Source organism: Heloderma suspectum, chromosome 2 (assembly GCF_057233095.1).
Source record: "Heloderma suspectum isolate Gila_16-S chromosome 2, 16-S_ref, whole genome shotgun sequence".
Taxonomy (NCBI): Eukaryota; Metazoa; Chordata; class Lepidosauria; order Squamata; family Helodermatidae; genus Heloderma; species Heloderma suspectum.
The window spans coordinates 204,409,419-204,424,153 of NC_139459.1; the positions used below are offsets into that span (position 1 = coordinate 204,409,419).

The following is a 14,735-nucleotide window of genomic DNA, read 5'->3' on the forward strand; positions in this document are numbered from 1 at the left end:
TTCCTGGATGAGACTGATAATCTAGACCCATTTCAGTCTGGCTTCAGATCCAGTTATGGGACAGAAACAGCTTTGGTCGCCTTGGCGGATGACCTACGCAGGGAACTAGACAGGGGGAGTGTGTCCCTGTTGGTTCTGCTGGACCTCTCAGAGGCTTTTGATACCATCAACCATGGTATCCTTTTCGGCTGCCTTGCTGGGATAGGACTTGGAGGCACTGTTTTACAGTGGCTCCATTCCTTCTTGGAGGGGCAGACCCAGAAGGTGGTGCTAGGGGACTTCTGACTCCCTGGCCATTGGCCTGTGAAATTCCTCAGGATTCTGTTTTGTCCCCCATGCTATTTAACATATGCGTGAAACAACTGGGAGAGGTTGTCCGGAGTTTTAGGATTCGATGTCGCCAGCATGCTGATGACACCTACCTCTTCTTTTCCTTTCCATCTAATTCCAAGGAAGCTATTGCGATGCTAAACCAGTGTCTGTTGACAGTAATGGACTGGATGAGGGCAAACAAATGGAAGCTTAATCCAGACAAGACAGAAGTGTCTACAGAAACATACTCCTTGGTATGTTTCTGTAGACAGGCAAAAACTTTTTGTCCTGGCAGGCCTTTGTGGATAGATAGTCTGGACCTGTGAGAATATGATGGACTGGTACTATTGTTTATATTGTTGCTGTCTTTTAAAATTTTGATATTTTATACAATTTTAATATTATTGATGATTTAATTTTTTTAACCTTTTATATATTTCTATTTATATGTTTCAACTGTAAAAGTTTTTAATGTTGCAAACCTGCTTTGAGTCCCAGTACTGGGAAGAAGGCAGGATATAAATATAACAATAATAATACCTAATTACCTGATTCTACTTATTCCTTCTAATTGAGCTGATACAACTAGGTGTTCACTTACTTTTGCACATACCCTGACTCTTAAGTATTCATTCCCTAAGTTATACATCATTTTATTTCACAAGACACATCACTGGTTAATAAACCCTACTGGATATTTAGAAAAGGACTGGTGTTGAATCATGAAGGCTATCATGGTAAAACTATGGAATTTCTGTAATTATCATTAGGTTTCACAAACTTTTTCTCACCACGGTGCATCTGTGTGTCTGAAATGGAACTACTAAGTAGTGACAGCAAAACTGAAGGTGCCTGAACAACAGTAGTGGCAGAGAGTTGAACTCTGTTGAAATAGATGAGTGGTTTTCAGCATATCATGCACAGTTCTTTGGGTTGCTAAGAATAATTAGTGCAGCCTCCCCCAACCTGGTGCCCTCCACGCAGGGAGTTGTTGCCCAACATATCTGGAGGTTGGAGAAGGCAAATTAGTGTGTCAAGAGTTTTCTGCACCTTTGTTTCTTTCTTTCTTACTTTTAAACAACATAAGGGAAGTACATGATGTTACCTTACCCTAACTCAGAACTAGATCTGATCCTTTTGATTTGTCTTTACCAGCCTTGGTAGCACCGTTATGACGGCTCCCATCACATAATGGTGCGTTCCAGCGCACCATTTGTGAACTGTTGATCCATGCATATTGTTACATACATGGTGGCCCAAAAATAGGTATACAGTTGTTTAGAATGTTGATGGGAGGGGGAGAGAATTTTCAGTCTTCCAGTACTGCTTTAGAATCCACTTTCTTTGTTCTTGACTCAAGTTCTCTGCCATCATTCACTATCAGTAAAAAAAACAAAACTAAACTAAACAACTGTATACCTACTTAAGGGCCTCACTCCCCTCACTCTCTACACTTAACTGATTTAACTGTCACTCCCTGTCACTCACTCTTCCCAACTGTCATTCTGACTCCACCCACACATCTTCTACTCACACATTCTCTCCCCCTCCCATCAACATTCTAAGCAACTGTATACCTACTTTTGGGCCACTCTGTAGTTAAAGCAGTACACTTCAACATAAAATGCAGTAAAATCTTAGCTGTTGTGCAGGCATCTCAACAGAAAGAAATCCTGATTGGAAGCCTAATTGAATAACTTTTAAAAAGTGGTTCTTTATAACTAGCACTGTTCTGCAACACTGCAGTTTGAGGATGAAATATAACAAGATAACATGTACATTTCTAACATGCTTTAATAATTTGTTTAACAATTAGAAGAAAATTTAATGTTTAAAAATTAAACATTGATGAAATATTAAATAGTGTTGGCTCTTTTTCATCTATTATTCAACCAGATAGGACATTTGCTTACTATCTTCACAGCTTTATTCCTATCCTTGTTAAAAAATGTTGGGGGTTTTTTTAGCAAGAAGGTTGTTATGTAGCTAGTATATTACATTCTGTAGTAGTATCTGTCTCTCCAAATGTGTTTTGTAGTACTTTTAGAAGAGTCAATTCTAAAGTAGTGGAAGTGGTAACTACACTTTTTGGGAACTATATATAGAATTCTGTATTATACCCTGAAAAAACTAAAAGTGATAGAGAAAAGAGAAGGGCCATCACAGCACTAGTATTCGTTTGAATTTTTTTGTTTAAGTTTATAGTACCAAGAAAATGGAAACAAATTTTGTGAGACCAAGTATAGTTTGGCTTTTTTGTGCATTCTGTTTGGCTGTGTTAGATAAGAAATGGTAACACAGTATCCAGCTGTGTCATTCTGTTAGCACAAATGACATTGTGCTAGTGGAAACTAGGTTTTGGACTGTGCGCAAGAGAAGCATCCGGCTAAAGTTACATTTGCGGAAGTGTGGTTGCGCCAGAAGTTTTGCATAACTCTCGTGCAAGGCATTGTGCAACCGGTTATGCAACTGTTTGCACCTGTTGTGCAACTGGTTATGCAACTGTTTGTACCCGTTGTGCAACCGCTTGTGCATTCTGGTTGTGAAACCAGTTACGCAGCTCCTTGCACCCATTGTGCAGCGTGTTGTGCAGCTGGTTGCTCAAGTTAATGGGCAACCGCTTGTGCAATGGAAAGTTTCACTGCTGCTAGTGCTGTGTTCGCAGAATGTCACTGTTGGATACTGCCCTTTAGGTGCACCTTGGAAGATACACTCTGCAGTTTTATTTTCAAGTGACATGCTCATAAACTGCTCATTGGGGTTGAGTATAATAGCATTGGGCATCTAGTGCTGCCAAGCAGTGTTCATGAACTTTCTGAAGCAGAAAACTGATGGTGAACAAAATAGGGCATCCATAAAAATGATGTCCAAAACTATTGTCTTGTCAATGTCTTCTTACCTTTTTCCTGTACTTTCACCTCTGACTTACTCAATGTAGTTTATAATAAGGCTTTGATTCATGTTGGGGCTTACATTGTGGCATAGGGTTGTTTTTTTTTAGGTAAGTCAGTATATCGAAAGGTTTTTCAATTGTAATGTGATATAACACAGATTTTCCTTGGGCATTTTGAGGTATGATTTTAACCTTCTGCAAACTCCCATGAATATTCCTATCACCATATTTGACCAGTAGGAGAACCCCTAAACAGCATTCTTTGTTCTTGTGAAGTGAAAGCTGTGGATGTTGGGGGATTTTCTGTTATAATGGCGTCACAATTCATGGAAGTAAGTGTTTAGAAGTATCAGCGCTGTAGAAAAATTTCTGCTTAAAAAGTTTCTTTCCCTGAAGATGGCTCCCGCTGCTATTTTTATTGTTCCTATTGTCTTAGTGTTTTATTGTTTTGTTATATTTCATGACTTCATCTTATTGTAATACTAGCTTTTATTTTTTCTAAATTGCACATGGCCTTGAGAATTCTTCAGGTGGAAAGGCAAGGTAGAAATATAAATAAAGAAATGGATGTTCAGTAGCTTTTAAGGCCACATGGGACTTTCAGTATATTTTGATTTATTTATTGTTACTTGCAACAGGGAACACTACACATACAATGGAAAACTAGGACTGAAGTCACATTCTATGAGCCCACCTCATCTGTCCGAAGATGAGAACTTTTCATCAAAAATGCAGGTAAGATTTCAAAGTTTACATTTAAGATTACGTTTTCTTTAAATTTAATGTTTTAATGGTCAGTTCTCATGCTGAGATGTATGAACCTCACACACACGAAATTAGAAGTAGAAAAGAAGCAAGTGGATTGGGTGATTGTTTTCTGTCAATCATATAAACTAACTTGCAGTTCAGTTTTTTTGGCTGCATGATAGTAAATTATCTTCGAAGGAGTCTATTTTGGATAATTTATGCTAGCCTATACCAACATAGCCTAGTATGACAAATGAGAGGAGAGACTAAGCACTCTGTAATGCAGGCTTTTTGATAAATTTCATACAGTAGAAGCAACTGTTTAGAACTATCAACAGTGCAGAGAATTTCTTGTTCAGGAATTTATTTCCAAATACACATGGAAAAGATTGCACTAAAATTGCCAGTGTTCTCCTGAAGAAGGGTTGAACATCCCAAAATGTGTTGGTACTTTTGATTACTTGGGTTAATAAACTGCATTTTCAGTATGAGAACCTACTTAGAAAAGCAGTAAATTTTGCAGGAAACAAATTTTCATCACAGGCAAAATAAATAAATAAATTCCTGTTACAATCTTAACTTTGCTGTTTGCCTTTGTTTATCATTTCAACATTTCATCTGAAAATTGAATATTCCAGGAAGACCGTCATAGAAAAAAAATTTCTTTGGATGACAGTGACCTTGAAGCTCGTCTCAACAGTTGGAATCTTGGGGTAAACTAAACACATTACTTTAATTTGCTGACTTCAGAACAAAATGTGTTGGTAATTAGTCTCAGCTTTCAGTATGGTCACCAAGACCTTTCCTAAGAGTCTTTCTTTTTAAAAGCCTGCAAAGAAATTGAAATGAATCCTGAGATTTTCAGGGATAACCAAGAGTTTTGGACATATCAAAGTAAGCAGATACTGAGACATCCTGTTTTCTATAGAAATGGTGCCTGAAAATTAGGTTCTGACTTTGCCCCAGTGGGCGAGAGAGTGTAACCAGAGGTGACAAGGCTATTTAAAAGTTCAATATGTTTGAAAATATATTTTAAAACTTAAGCAAGAAAACACTGAATGCTCTTCAACTTGTTAAACAAATGAAAACATGCCACATAGGAAGTCTTAAGATATGAATGTTTTATAGAGAAAAATAAATGCAAAAGAACATCACATACAGGAGTAGAATGTGAAACATGCAATTATTACAAAGAAAATATATTTGTACCCACAAACCACACAGGTTACATGCAAAGTTTACACCATGCAAAGTAAACTACAGTTTAACTCTTGTTGAGGCCTATTGGAAAACAGTGTTAGGAAAACTGTATTAGAGTATCAAATGGAATAGCTATGACATACAAAAGTTATAATAGGCTCAACTAGCAGCAGTTTGAATTCTTATTTGGCTCCACTTAAACTTCTACATTATCAGGAGCGTTGCTAGGTTCTTAAAAGATCTGGGGCACAGGCCCATAACACACATTTGCGCGTGCTTATATCTCTGAGTCTAAGACCTCTAGTGTGTGTGTGTGTGTGGTGTGCATGTGGCGTGCTTACATGTGTGCATAGATTACATACATACATACATAATAAGTGTGCACTGACCCCCCTGCCCCTTCAACTCAGACCCGGATTCAGCATTTTGGAAAACATCCTACTTCTGCTCAGGCCAATTTGTAGTCAGTCCAGTTCAGCTCAGCACCAAACCCGAGTCAAGGTTTGGAAAAGTGAGTCTTTATGCTTTCTGTTGACTACCATAGAAAATTAGAAAAAACCTAACGTTTTTCTCTTTGTCATAACTGGAGGGTAATTTCAGGCATGGTAGCCTCCTAGAAGGGGATTATACCTGCCGAAGTGCAGGGTTTGTATTTTGCTTTTCTTTTAAAGGGAACTGCCAGTAAAATTTTTATTCCTTGGAAGAATTGGATAAAAATTTTTAGGATTCATTGCCCCATCAGAGGAGATGAAGCCTGCCAAATTTCAGAATGATAGCCACAAGGGCTTTTATGTAAGGGTGGCCTTGACATTTTGAGGTCTCCAAAAGAGGACATACTTCTCTCTGTATGTTCCTTGTGGACCGTTGTTCTGAAAATTACAGACAGCCTAGAGGTGTCCCTAAGTAAGAAACCAGCAAAGTTTCAGAAGGATAGGCACAACAATTCATGTGGAAGGGGAGTTCTCCAATTTGGGGCAGGAGTGATTTGCTTTCCCTTCCCTTCCCCCCTTCCCCAATAGTTTTTGGGTAAGTTTGAATGAAAACGCACAGGTCATTAGAGGTGTCCCCCGGGCAAGAAACCTGCAGAGTTTCTGAAGGATATACATGCATGCAAATTTAGAATTACTAGAATTTATTTACATTTCACCAATGTTAGCAGCAGGGAAACATGGGTGGGAAGGTGCTATTGCACCCATGTCTTGCTTATGGGTTTCCCGTGGGCATCTGGTTGGCCACTGTGTGAACAGAATGCTGGACTAGATGGTCCTTGGTCTGATGCAGCATGGCTCTTCTTAAGTTCTTAAATAGAGAGTGCCTTTGAGCAGAATGCTTTTCTTTCACCACTGAACACTTACATTCTCCCCCACCAATTCTATTCCCCTCCATGCAACCATCCCTTCTCATCCCACCGTTCTCCAGCAATTCTTCATAAAAACAGATGTTTTGTTTTGTGCAACTCTCCTCTACCTCCTCCTTGTTCTGCACAAGCTCTCATTGTATCTTCCTCCTCATATTTTCATTTGTGCCAAGACTTCACCAGGATCCAGCCAATGAACCTGAAACAAAACCAGGGTTAAGTTATGGAGAAACTCTGAGCATGTACTAAGTGCCTTTCCCTCACCACTGAAGCTAGAGTTCATGCAGCCCCCCTCCCCCCTGACAAAACATGCATTGGACTGAGCTGAAAGAGTAGTCAGTTCATTAGCTGGAACTGGATAGGCACTGTATTAAGCCTGCAGTACCATGCTCACAACTCAGGACATATTTCTGAGTAAACATGCAGACACTCAAGGTGCAAACCTTCCTGCAAAAGTAATTTTTGCTGGAATCCTATGCACACTGTCCTGAGGGTAAGCCTCATTAAACATAATGGGGCTTCTGAGTGGGCATACATAGGATTGTATAAATGAGCAGTATTTATCTCCCCTCCACTTAAAAAATAAACAAATAATATTTTTTGATTAAAGCTTTCTGTTCATAGGAACATATGAAGCTGCCTTATACTGAGTCAGACCCTGGGTCCCTGGGTCCACGTAGCCCAGAATTGTTGACACTGACTGGCAGCAGTGGCTCTCCAAAGTTTCAGGCAGGGTTCTTTCCTAGCCCTACCTGGAGATACTGGGTATTGAACCTGGGACCTTCTGCATACCAAGCATATGCTCTGCCACTGAGCTACAGCCCTTCCTATTGCTGGAAAATGGCAACTGACAAACCAGACAGCCCCAGATTTGTTTCTCTTCAACCACATGAACCCACTTTTCTCAAAGGCTTGAGTGAGAAGGAGAAAAACCAACCCTCTTGTCTGTTTGTATAAAGTCAAATACAGTTCAGAACTTCTCTTGCCCACTGAAGAGAAGAATTCTCTTCAAGAATTCCCCAAGATATGCCCTGGATGGAATAAAGAAGAGAAAGAAAGAACGGGATAGGGGAAGGAAGAAGAAAAAAAGAATGGTGATTGGAAATGCATGGGGGCGGGGTAGAGAGAATTCCTTAAGCCAAGTGGCTCTTTTCAGAGAGGAATTTAGGAGGCTGTGGAGGTTTGTAAGGACTGCAGTACTGAAATTAGCTGTATGAGTTGAGGTGGCTGTGGGCTTTTTCTAGCTTTTGTTTAAAACTCTAGAACCTAAAAGCCTCAGCAGTTCCTCGATCATGACGCCACATAGTCCTCACCTTCGTTTTGGAATAATTCTTGAGTCCTACAGCTATTTAGAATAAATTAAAGTGGAGGGGGAGAAAGAAGTTTGTGGAGGCTGATTGAATCCTTTGCTGTAGCTACTAAATTTCTGCAGAAGCCAGAGGTTCCAGCTTGGGGCAGTGAAATCAGATGCTGTGTGAAATACCAATATTTCACATGGAATAATTGCAAGCAAGTGTTCTAACTTAGGGCATAGGTTTTCTGCTGGTCATATCTAGTTGCTAACGGTAGAGTTGTTCAGTTGTAAAAGAGGAATAAAGCTTTGAAAAGAATCCCTTTGTCTGTGTCTGGACTTGGCTACTGGATTAGACTGAGAGAGGCCTCCAAGGAGCCCTTGACAGCAAGCTCCCAACAGTGGGCGTGTAACAGCAGAAAACTAGGGGGGAGAGGTTTTTTGCACCTAAAAAAAAACTACATCAGAGATTAGGGATAGCACCTTCTAATGGTCACCTTAAACACTTTCTGATTAAGATCTCTAATCCCCTGTGTGACTTGACAGTTTTTACTTTTTGTTTTAGTCTTTGAGAAAAGGAAACTTTATGCATGGTTAGCACAAAAGCCACTGGACCTAACTGTCTGAAATTTGGCAGGTTCAGTCAGCTCCATAGGGGCTGCCAGCTCCCCAAACTCCATGCACTTATGTGGAAGCACAACAAAATTATAGCTCTTTGCTTTGACAGATTTTCTTGAAAACAGCAAAATTTACCTTTGACTAGCACAAAAACCACTGGAGCTAACTGGCTGAAATTTGGCAGGTTCAATCAGCTCAATGGGGGCTACCAGATCTCCAAATGTCATGAATTTATTTTACAAACTAAAAAAGGTATGTCTGTTTCTATTTTCCAATGCAAGTCAATGGGGAAATGTTAAAAAAAATGGCAATTAGGACAGCTCAAAAGAGCTGGGGCACTGCTCAAAAAAGATCCGGGGCCCATGCCCAGTTGGGCCCTTTCCTAACGACACCCTTGCATATAGTTAAATGCAAAGTTTAAAGCTTTCAACTATATAGTATTATAGTCTAAACCTTTAGAGAAAAGAAGGGAAAATTAAAAGGAAAATGATAGCTACCTGTTCAGCAAAGATCTGAAGAACACGTTTCTGTGGACGCAGGGGACAACTGAAAGAGACCTTTCCTAGAGACCAAGGTATTACACTCTGCAAAGTCAAGATAGGAAAATTAATCCAAATAGGAAGTGAAGAGAATGTTTAAAAGGAAGAAGGGTGGTGAAGTCTGAGCCTCAGCAGTGAGTAAAATAAAATAGTGGTGAAAAACTGAATCAAGCTGCTCAGGAGCTAAGATTTAATCCCCCAAAATGTAGTTCAGAAACAATAGCTAGTTGCAGCCTTAAAAACTAAAGAAAGGACATAGTCAAAGTAAGAAATTCCCCGATCTCTTAAAAAGAAAGTAAACATGCAAACTGTGGCCCCAAAGGCCCCTAAACTAGCAAAAATCTGTTCGCAAAACTTTTGTTGTTCAGTCGTTCAGTCGCGTCTGACTCTTCGTGACCCCATGGACCATAGCACACCAGGCCTTCCTGTCCTGCGCTCTCTCCCGGAGCGTGCTCAAGTTCATATTCATTGCATCCGTGATACTATCTAGCCATCTCATCCTCTGTCGTCCCCTTCTCCTTTCGCCTTCAATCTTTCCCGCATCAGGGTCTTTTCCAGGGAGTTTTCTCTTCGCATTAGGTGGCCAAAATATTTGAGCTTCAGCTTCAGAATCTGTCCTTCCAAGAAGCACTCAGGGTTGATTTCCTTTAGGATTGACTGATTGGACCTTCTTGCAGTCCAGGGGACTCGTAAGAGTCTTTTCTAGCACCACAGTTCGAAAGCATCGATTCTTCGGCGCTCAGCCTTCCTTATAGTCCAGCTCTCACGGCCATAGGTTGCTACTGGGAAAACCATAGCTTTGATGATACGAACCTTTGTCGGCAAGGTGATGACTCTGCTTCTTACTATGCTGTCTAGGTTTGCCATAGCTTTCCTCCCAAGGAGCAAGCGTCTTTTACTTTCATGGCTACAGTCCCTGTCTGCGGTGATCTTGGAGCCCAAGAAAGTAAAATCTGTCACTGCTTCCATGTCTTCCCCTTCTAGATGCCAGGAAGTGATGGGGCCAGATGCCATGATCTTCGTTTTTTTAATGTGGAGTTTCAAACCAGCTTTTGCACTCTCCACTTTCACCTTCAACAAGAGGCTCTTTAGATCCTCTTCGCTTTCTGCCATTAGGGTTGTATCTTCTGCATATCTGAGGTTGTTGAGAATTCTCCCAGCAATCTTAATTCCGACCTGTGATTCATCCAACCCAGCGTTTCTCATGATGTACTCTGCATATAAATTAAAAAAGCAGGGCGACAATATGCAGCCTTGTCGTACTCCTTTCCCAGTTTTGAACCAATCGGTTGTTCCATGTTCGCAAAACTAGAGCTATGCAAAAAGGAGAAAACAAAAGGAAGCAGTGAACAAAGTTTATTTCCTAGGGTTCAGTCTTTTTGACTCACTGGCTCTCTTAAACTTTCCTGCCTTCTGATTGGCCTTTTTCCTTTTCAGTCGCCAGCTAGAAGTTTGATTTTGGATTGGTGAAAGACATATTGATCCCATGTGATATCAGCTTTCTGTGGAAGAAAGAAAGCTTGCCTGGCAAGTGTATGAAATGAAAGCTCCATACTGGGCTCTCTAGACCTGGGGGCCTGAGCAAACTTAGCAGTCATGTAATAAGAACAGATATCCTCTTATGGATCAGTACCTGGTTAAAGAACAGAAAGTAACAATAAATGGTGAATTCTCGCAGTGGAGGGATGTAAACAGTGGGCCCCATAAGGATCTGTACTGGGACCAGTGCTTTTTAACTTGTTCATAAATTATCTGTAATTAGGAGCAAGAAGTGAAGTGGCCAAGTTTGCTGATGACACTAAATTATTTAGAGTAATTAAAGCAAAAAGTCATCGTGAAGAGCTCTAAAAGACCCCACTTTAAACTGGGAGAATGGGCATTAAAATGGCAAAAGTGGCTCAATGTAAGCAAGTTTTGCAAATTGGGGCAAAAAAATCCCAACATAATGTATAAGCTGATGGGATCTGAGTTAGAAGTGACTGACCAAGAAAGGCATCCTTGCGGTTGTTGTGGACAGCTGAATAAAAATATTGACTCAGTCCGGAGCTGGTGTGAAAAAGGCAAATTCCATGTTGGGCATAATTAGAAAACTTATTGAATGTAAAACTGCTAACATCGTACTGCCCTTACACATTTGTGGTATGACCCCATTTGCAATACTGGTCACTGCACGTCAGTTCTGGTCACGGCGTGTCAGAAAGAATATTGTACAGTTGGAAAAAGTGCAGAAAAGGGCATCCAAAATGATCAAGGGGCTGGAGCAACTCCTCTATGAGGGAAGGTTACAACATCTGGGACTCCTTAGCTTAGAAAAAAGATGAGTATAGGGAGACATGATAGAAGTGCACAAAATTATGTATCACCACTGCAGCGGATCAGTGGAATGATGGCTGCACATAGGCACAATAAAAAATTGATGGCAGGAAATATTAGGGACATATTCAGACGTGTTGGCAGGTGAAAATTTGGTGCAGCTTTAACAATTTATTTATGACAAGATTTTCCCTGGAACCCAGCATATCTGTATCTGAGTCATCAACAAACCAATAAATTTGAAGCAGTAATGAATGTTGTACATAAGGTTGAGGTCGAGTTGCTGAGCACCTAGCTACATTTAGAAATCCTAACTTTGCCTTTACAATTAAGTTTTCAAGGAAGGGAGGCTTTGTTTTTAGTTCTCACATCCACCAATCCAGATTATGATCCTGAGATGTTAATGTATGATTTTAGTTATCAACTAATATACTTCGATCATCCCTTTGTTCCATCAGCATGAATATGGTGTGGGCAAAAACTGACTTTTCCAAATCCCTTGAATTCATGTTTGAGAGCTTTTAAAAAAACTACATAATTGTCCTAACAAGTACAGTTCTCGCTCAGTACTGTGGATTAGAAATGCTGTGACACCCACATGATTATGAATACAATGTTTCAATTTAACTGTGACTTGGGTTTATAAATATGTCCTGCACTACACAATATGATATACAGTGTTGTATAGGTTAACTTCACCAATTGGTTTTTTTATAGAGTGAAGCAATGTTTGCCCCATATATTTTCAAGTGTCCTGTGATTTTATTTCAGCTATTTATATTCTAGTCATGTTTTACTACATTTTGAAAAGCAATAGGCTTTTGATCTTGATAAATTTTGCCTTTAATAATTGGAACAAGTTGACATTTGAATATTTTTGAATAGTGTCTCTTTCTAAGCTTTTATTAACTTATATTTAAATTGATATGGGACTGTTGCAGATTAGACTTGTTGCCTAGAATGTGAATTAGCCATACATGGAGAGAAGCAACTGTGTTACTGATTTTTGGAAGGAAAATAGTGCTCTGTTGGCAACTTTCTACATAGGCTGCAGTTATTTTCAGCTAGTTTTGTTACTTTGTACATCTTTTTTAGAATCCCAAGTCCTTCTATAGACTCTGTGGGCTGCAAATATTCTCGTCCTAAGTGTCTGTGTAAAATATTTCTGTGGTGCTCTTCTAATGGGAGTGAATTTAAGGATAGTCCCTACAATCTGTTCTGCCTTAAATTTCGTAATTGCTCTTACTTAGGGATTCCATGAACACAAGGCAGGGGGCAATACACCAAGATGCCTATAACTCTGAACTTGACAATCCTATCTCGGCTGATTTGTCTGTTGTGTGTGTTTGTTTTGTTTTGTTTTTTGGAGTCCTTACTTTGGTTTTGTCACCATAGACTGATAGTCTTATTTTCTTAATCCACATTTGGTTATACTTAGATTAAGTATAGTGCCAGGTCATATTTGTTATTTAACTTACGTCATATAAGTTCATAATCAATTATATAAAATGCAGCAGAAAGGTTTACAGATAATGCATATAGCAAAGATGTGTGTATTTATGTATTACATTGTCTAGCACAAAATGATTATGAGGGTGGAGTTCCCACTCCTCAGTCTGTCCTTTTCTTCCTTGAAAATATTATCCACTGCCTATTATCCATTGTCTGTGCTTCAAGTTTGGCCACAAGATTTAGACTGATTAGTCTGTAATTGGTTGGCAAGGCTTGACCCCTAGCCAAATGATATTCCTGTTAGGTTGATGTAGTCAAAGAGCTTGCATAATACTAGAACTCATTAGAAAAACTTGAAGCATTTGTAACATTGTTTCTCCAGAGTTTGTTAGCATTAGAGAAGGAAGAAATCATACTAATCTATTTCTCTTTCTTAACAGCTAAGTATCCAGTTCAGTTGAACATTGAAATAATAGAATACACTTTGGTAATGTGTATAAGGACACAATTCTATATTTCAGGTTCATATTCCAGCCCCTGTTTTCAAGTGGGGGGTGGGGAACAAACACACATAGAAACATGCAAAATAAAACATAATCTGTGATATTCCTTGTAGATTACGATATTAAATTAAATTAAATTTCAAGTCTGAAGGCCAGCTTGACTCATGCACCACGTACGTGTGTGTGTGTGTGTGTGTGTGTGTGTGAGAGAGAGAGAGAGAGAGAGAGAGAGAGAGAGAGAGAATATGTTGGATCTTGTAATGTGACATACTTGCTGCTGCCTCTTGCTTTTTTTTTGCCTTTGGGCCTAACGTTATAAAAATAAATAAAAATAAAACAGATTATTCTTTATTTTCTCTGTACTCGTGTGTGTGCGTAGCCAATCAGAGTGTGTGTATACATACACACATTCTCTTGTGCATGTAAACAGTACATCAGGTGGGTCGTATGTGCCACCTAGTAGTCAAAGGCAAAATCACTGCTCCAGTTAAGTCTTTTAACTGTCTTTTCCACCTCCAAAGCACAGTTTTGCGATTTTGCCTCACTGAAGTGGTTGTACATTTTCCTCTCTGCGTTCTTCTGACTCAGGCTTATTTCTTCCCTTTTCTCCCTAACTTTTTCACATCCGTGTGTTATTGTCTGTTCTCTTTTCCTCTGTTCCCAATCTTGTTTTCATTTCAGGGAAAACAGTGTAAAACACCCACACATCCACCACCACCACCACAGCATCTCCATTCTTGTCAGCTATCTACATTGTCGTCTCCAACCTCCCCCCCTCCAGTTTGGCCTCCTTTTCCCCCTTGTGCCTTTGGCTCTGCTGCTTGCTATGGGGAAGGCAAAAGGAAAGTCTGTTTCTGCCTGCAAATCTCATAAACCCCACCCGGCAGCGTCCTCGGGCTCTTCACAAGCCACCTCCGTGTGGCCTCTGTGAATGACGGAAAGGCAGTAATGGCAGCCATTACTGACCCTCCTCCCATTCACGCTGAAGTTGCTTGTCCATCTCCAGCTTATGAAAAAGCAAGCCTTTCTGTCGAATCTGGAGCTCCCCTTTCTCCCCATTTGGGAGTTTTCCTCAGCAGGGCTCAGAGCAAGATCAAGTGCCTGCAATGACATAGCTCTGGCTAGTATGAATGTTGGGAATTTGGGAGGAGGAGGCGGGAGCCTGGCCTTACACAGGAGCCCAGCTTTTGCTACACTGTCTCCCAGGCGGTTGGCCAGAAGGAACCTTAGGGCAGATGAAGATCTCTCTGATGACAGAGAGGCAGACTTGTTTGGGAATTTGGGCAGTCTGTTTTCGATGCAATCTTCCCAAGAGGAGTTCCAGGAGTTCACAGTTTTCCCTGTGGGAACAGGAGTATCTTCTTCCAGGCCCACTGCTTTTTCCCACCAAAACCCTGTCAATCCCCTACAATTAGGCAGCTATCGGGGGGGGGGGGGGGTTCAGTTTCTCTGGAAATTCCACCTTCTCTGCTACAGTGCTTGAAAGAGGCTTTATTAGCTGACCTGGCTA

At 40.2% G+C, this 14,735-nt stretch overlaps 1 protein-coding gene across 9 annotated transcripts in view; it reads left to right on the forward strand.

Moving 5' to 3' along the window:
- Window positions 1-14,735, forward strand: part of CEP112 (centrosomal protein 112) — a 411,978-nt gene that overhangs the window by 28,044 nt on the left and 369,199 nt on the right. For all 9 annotated transcript variants that reach the window (XM_084837487.1, XM_084837488.1, XM_084837483.1 and 6 more), the window contains 2 exons: window positions 3,844-3,940; window positions 4,591-4,665. In XM_084837487.1, the coding sequence (XP_084693613.1) occupies window positions 3,844-3,940; window positions 4,591-4,665 (172 nt within the window). The remainder of the gene's footprint in view (window positions 1-3,843; window positions 3,941-4,590; window positions 4,666-14,735) is intronic.